The following is a 6000-nucleotide window of genomic DNA, read 5'->3' as shown; positions in this document are numbered from 1 at the left end:
ACTGGACCAAGGGTTGTAGAAAATGGTCACAGGAGCGAGACAAGGGTTCCAGAAGAGACCCAATGCCTTAGTCGATGGGGCGTCCAGGGAGTGGTGTTATATTCTTGTGGATTTTAGGCACAGTATAGAAGTATGGTATTTTGGCTTGTGTCGTAGTAAGAAATGTAGCCTCACTTTTGGAGATCTGCCCAGTGTTCTCTGCATCTTCCACAAGAGTCTGGATGTGTGTTTTCAGGGTAGTGCTGGGGTCGTGTGCAAGTTTCTCATAGTTTTTTGTGTCATTGAGTAGTCGCTCACATTCTTGAAGGAGTGCTTAATTTGTGCCAGTGAGTACCATGACTACACTTTGGGGATCAAGACTTTTTTTTAAAATCATTGACAATGAGAGAGAAAAAAGGTGAAAAAGAGGGATCAGAAGTGGAAGAGAAAGAAAGGACAACAGTGACCAAGGGAGCAAGCAGGGATAAAAAAAGAAGCAGCATGAGATAAAGAGATGAGTGTAGGATGGCAGAAGAAAAAGGTATGAGATAGAATCAAGACTAGGAAGCCTCAAGATTCGGTAAACCTTGGCCTTCTGCTGCCCTGCGGCTGGTCCCTGCACTTTTTTGTCATAGATTAGACACTTGGAATGAGTTTTCAGAATACCAGGTGCCACCCACATCAAAGACTACACGATAATGAATCAGTCCATGGATGTGCCATCCAGCCAGGGTTGTCGGCTTCAAAAATGTACATGTGTTCCTGTTTATGAGCGCATATTGATTAGCAACTGTTGACGCATTCTATACCCTTCAATGGCAAACATTTTTATACAGGAATTCCTTGGCTTACAAAATTACAAAGCTGGTAAAACAAGTTTATAATACTTTTCACAACTGGTCAGTTAACAGTACACTGGACTGGAATTGGTATATTACGCCCTTTGGGTTGGTATGTTTACTGCATTATTGTTCCATACGAATAAAAAGATGTACACAGGTGCACTCAAACACGGATTTACTATGTTATTTGGAAGCATAGGTGGAAAAATAAAAAGGAGCAACTCACCAACCCAATCATCAATACAGAACAATCATCATATAAAAGGTATTCTATGTACAATACTGTGTTTTAAGGTTTTAATATTTCAAAATGAAGTTGATTTTCGTTTTAAAAGCAGTGAAAACATACGTTTTTAACCACATACAATCTGCAAACAATATTGTAGGTTTGTTTAGACACCACAGAAGCGCAAACCACAATAAATTAGGGAAAAAAGAACAAATCCTGATCTGATGCAACTCCACTTTGAAACAGTGTCACTCACAAAAAAAAGGAATCGGTGGTGTCCATGTTCACAGTTCTGGACTGCCTGAATATAAATTAAACGTGGCGTATAACAGGATATATATAAAAAAGGCCACTTCCTCTTGTTTTTGTCTTCCCAAAAATTCTTGGATGTCTTGATCTCCTCAGGAAGGCTTGAGGGCGTCCATTTGAAAAAGAAAGTCTTATTCGCAGGGCAGCAATGGAAAAGATCAAACTACTTTCTTCACAAGATGGTTTGGATAGCTTTCTTTGCAAATGTTTATGAGCTACATACTTTTTTGCATTGTTCCAGTGCAAAGTTGTAATGGAATAACAGCATGCTTCACAACTCAACCCATGTCCATTCTCTGGCTCCTCCTCCGCCCTGCAGCAAACGCAGGTGGCTGCCTCAGTTTACACTCCGTGGCCTTTTGGGGGGAGGGGGTGGCATCAGCTCTGTGTCAGGATCCATCGAGTTTTTGCGGATTTGTGCTTGAGAAGCTGCCGTGCACTTATCAATCAATTCGAATAGAATTTCCTTTGTGACCGGATATTTAATACTGTTACACACAGCTAAGGAAAAAGAAGGGGATACAAGACGATGAGACACTTTTGATTGCAGCATACATTAATGAAATGTAAAAACATTTACTACTGACATTATGTCTCTCTTTAGTTCTTCTGGTCATACAGTATTTATGTTTACAGATTATGATTAAAGTACACCTAGTTGTTTGAGTGTAGATCCTCGCTCTCTCACAAAGCAACCTTCAGAGAATTACCACATCCTGTCCAGGTCCTCCAACCTTTAGACTGTCTGCCTGCCAACCCATAATGAATAATAAAGTATACTCTATAGCAAACTCTGCTTATACTTGAACCTCAATCACAATGACTGTACAGCTAAAGGGTGGACAATTCTTGTAATCAGTCTCAAAGAGAATATCAAAATATTTTCACACTGGCATTATGACGTTCTCATTCAGAAGTTGAATCATGTTATCCTGAAGCAAACAAACACAAAAAAAACAATCTTTCTGAAGAGTAACCCTAATTTAACCTTAGATAGACAATAAAAATATATTCATAGTAACTGCTCTTGAGAAATGCAGAGTATGGCTCATTGGAAAAAAACATTTGCAATTTGCTCACATATCTGGCAGAAGATTAGCATTTGCAGAGGGGATGCAATTTCGAATGACAATTTGGTTCCTGTGGCCCTTGAATGGAATCTGAATCTTTCTCAACCAAAACTATTGAAGTTCTAAAGAATGTTATTTGGGATGTTTGTTGAGACGACTCTGGCTCACAACACAATGTGGGCTGTAAACAGCAATTGAAATACACAGATGTGGGAGACAAACATTATAATCTGTTACACTGCCTGAAATAATTGGTATACAGAAACAGGGCCTTATTTAGAGTTTGGAGGAGTGAGACATCCATTACAAACAGTGGATGCCTTGTTCACAGTATTTAGTGTGGCAATACACTCAGGATTTCTAGAACACCAATATCTGTCCTTTCTGAACCGGAGGTGGTTTTGGTTAGTCTTAGCTGTACAGCACGTCGTTGTAGCTACTCAGCAGAATACCCTTTTGTTATTTGATTTCTGTTGTGGCTAAAGGGCTCCTCATTGACCACCAGAGATTGCAAACTTGTTGGCTAGCTCGTCTAGTTTTCTGAAGTAACAATGATGAAGTATGTATTAAAATGATGTGTGCTAATTGGGCTTGCAGACACCATCGATCAATACGCATGTGGAAATTCTTCACAGAGTTCATGGTTAAGCTTAGTTCGTCAGTATGTTGTGCACATTAGCTTCAAAAGATGAATGAAAATTGGAGGTATTAAGGAAAGGTTTGGGTCTAAATCTTCTTATTAACAGGTATGCAATATAAAATAAGGACACATTCCTTTAAGGCCAACCTTAAGGGGTAATTACTTCTGAATTCAAAAGAAATATTGCGCCCACACTTGAAACTACACAATTTCAAAATACAACACCTCAGCCAATATATTCTAGTGGCATTTCTGAAACTAGTTATATTGGGTGAAAAGGGGGAGCTAGGGCACTTTCCTAGTGGTTTTATGAAGCCAATTGCAATGAATTAAGTTTTCCTTATCATTAGAGGTATTGTGACAATCTCCAATATCTTCTTACTCCACATTAGTTGACGTGTCAACAGAGATGGAAGGCTACAAAAAAGTTGTGGAGAGCATTATAGAGGGGCTAATACGGATGAGAAGGCAGGAGAGGTGGTTTTTAAAGGCCATGAGGGTCTCACTGAAAAACAAAAAGGAAAAAACCAGGCTGTATAGTTTTATTTGTCGAGTTATGTGGAAGTACTCTCGCTGTGTACTCTTACAACATGATGCAATCAATCTTAGGCCTGATGACTCAGGTTATTGCATGGGGTGGTATTACAAGAGCATTATATGCATTCTCCTGTGCGGGTCAAGTCATGCATTTAAGGTTACATGTTTAATGTGGGATCAAAACTAAAGACAAATTGGGCTCCATGACATATGAATATTTTCAGACTTAAGTCAGAGTGTTTTTGTGCCTATCAGCATAATAATCTCTATCTTTTGGTTGTTCAAGACCAGCCAATGTGTTGCAACTAGAGATTGTGTTTATTGAAATCTCAGTTAACTGTCAATTGTAGGAATAAATGTGTGTGATCAGTGTGTCATAGGAGCCTTCACCTAAGGACTCGGGAACCACAAAGGCTTCCGCATACAAGTTAAAATAGTTAATAAGACGGAGGGAATGCACACGCTACCGTTATGGTTGCTATCGTGCATCAATTCATGGTAAAGCAGCAGAAATTATTTTGTAGCTTCTTTATTAAGACAGTCCTTCTAATAGGGTGGTGTGATGAAGGTTCACATAAGCTGTGTCACGCAGTTTGGTGCCTACTTTCCCTCCATGATAAAGAACAGTACATGTTTCAGCACCCAGGCTAATGTGCTGCATAGCTAAATACACAGAAGGTCCCAAAGGCGAGACCGATTGCATTGCAAATGCTTGTTTGTTTTGCAAATAAAATGGATACTGTTTGACAAATCTGCCTAAAACCTTCTAAAACAACGTTCATCCACTTTGTTTCCGCCAAGGAACGTTTTTCGCTGAACCGTCAAATGGGGGCCAAGAAAATTACTCCAAAAAATAGTTTTTCAGGATTTGGTGTAAAAATCTGTCCAGCTGTTTTTGAGAAATTATTTAAAGATGGGCTTGGTTTGAGCATGAAGGGGTTCAGGCTCAGAAAAAAGTTAGATAAATATGGACAGTTGTTCCTATAGGAGTAACAAAAAAGGCAAAAAATAAGCAATTCTTATTGGCCAAGAGAACTTTTTGTTCCCTGATACTGAATGATCTGACTGCCTAGCCGCAACCCAAAAGACAATGTTGCAGCCAGTATTAGAGGACTTGAAGGAGGTGGTGGTAAGGAGTGGGAGGGGCTTTGGAGTGTTTAAAAGCCACACAAGAGGTCTGGGTGGGAACAACCTGACCCACAGTGGAATGGAGAAGCGTCCCTTAAGTTGAAATTTTACAAAAACACACACAATATATTAGGTTGTGAGTACTACGATACCAGCAAAAAAAAATCTTGTCATAGACCATGCACAGCAAGGGGAGTTGGGCACTGGTGGGGGGATTTGGAAGCAGGTCCTGGATGATTGCCAGGTACAGCATAAGGTTCTACACAGTGGGGGGTTTGGTGTCTGCTGGAGGGTGGAAAATGATTGGTCAAATCCTTGCTGTGCACAGCTTAAGGCTGTGTGTAGCGGTTGGGTTGAATGCCCACAGGCAGTTGGGCGTCCGCAGGGAGTTGGGGGCAGGGTCTGGTTGGAAGTCAAGCCCTGCATCCAACCCCTCACTGCACATGGATGAAGGCAGTGCACAGTAGGGGTTGCGCAGCAAGGGTTGTGTTGGGAGCAAGGGGGTGTTGAGCCAGGCCCTGCAGCTAGCGATAGTATATCTAGGTGATGAAATTAGATAAAGGGGGGTTTTGAGCCAGGCCCTGCAGCTAGTGAGAGTATAGCTAGGTGATAAAATGAGATAAAAACTAACGTTTAAAAAATAAAATAACTTACATTTGCCAGTTATACTTTAGTGAAGTAACTATTCCTTGCAGCATCATTATGCACAGCTTACAGCCTCACATATTACATCACTAGTTAAACGACATCACTTGTGACATCATGCATTGATTGTGGCTTTGTGGGCTGTAGGTAATTCAATAATCTACACCAGTGCCCAATTTTCTATTACCAATCATGTTATAATGGACACAAACTTTGACAACATGCCGGAGATATATCTGTCAAATCGCTCACATTTAGTGGATGTCACTCTCTGTTCACTGGTATTCCTTTGCCTAACAAACAAAATGCCTCAATATATTTTAATGGGAACTCCCACTTTAAACTTTGAACACAATCAAAAATGTATTTATTCACGTAACTGGTATCACCCTCTCAAAGATTTCACATGACCCACAATTTTGAGCCAAGAGGCTGACAGGTATGTATTAGTTATTTCCAAAAGAGAGCCAGCACTGGTGTTTCTGGACAGCACTGGTGAAACATACCAATCTTATAGTTTTCTTATGTCCACTCCTGGAGTTCTGACTGCCCTCATAACTCAATCCTTGGTCAATGTTTCCACAAAATTAGGAGGGCAACCTAATTTCCTTATTCACATTT

The 6000-nt window shown here is 40.3% G+C and overlaps 1 protein-coding gene across 3 annotated transcripts in view; it reads right to left on the bottom strand.

The window, feature by feature from the left end:
• Positions 1-979: 979 nt before the first annotated feature.
• Positions 980-6000, bottom strand: part of RNGTT (RNA guanylyltransferase and 5'-phosphatase) — a 1651651-nt gene continuing 1646630 nt past the window's right edge. For all 3 annotated transcript variants that reach the window (XM_085611178.1, XM_085611177.1, XM_085611179.1), the window contains exon 16: positions 980-1860. In XM_085611178.1, coding sequence (XP_085467304.1) covers positions 1697-1860 — 164 coding nt within the window. In that variant the 3' untranslated portion in view covers positions 980-1696. The remainder of the gene's footprint in view (positions 1861-6000) is intronic.

The sequence above is a fragment of the Triturus cristatus genome, chromosome 6 (genome assembly GCF_964204655.1).
Source record: "Triturus cristatus chromosome 6, aTriCri1.1, whole genome shotgun sequence".
Classification (NCBI taxonomy): Eukaryota; Metazoa; Chordata; class Amphibia; order Caudata; family Salamandridae; genus Triturus; species Triturus cristatus.
Note: the sequence above shows the minus strand (reverse complement) of the source record. Positions and strands in the feature narration are given on the sequence as shown.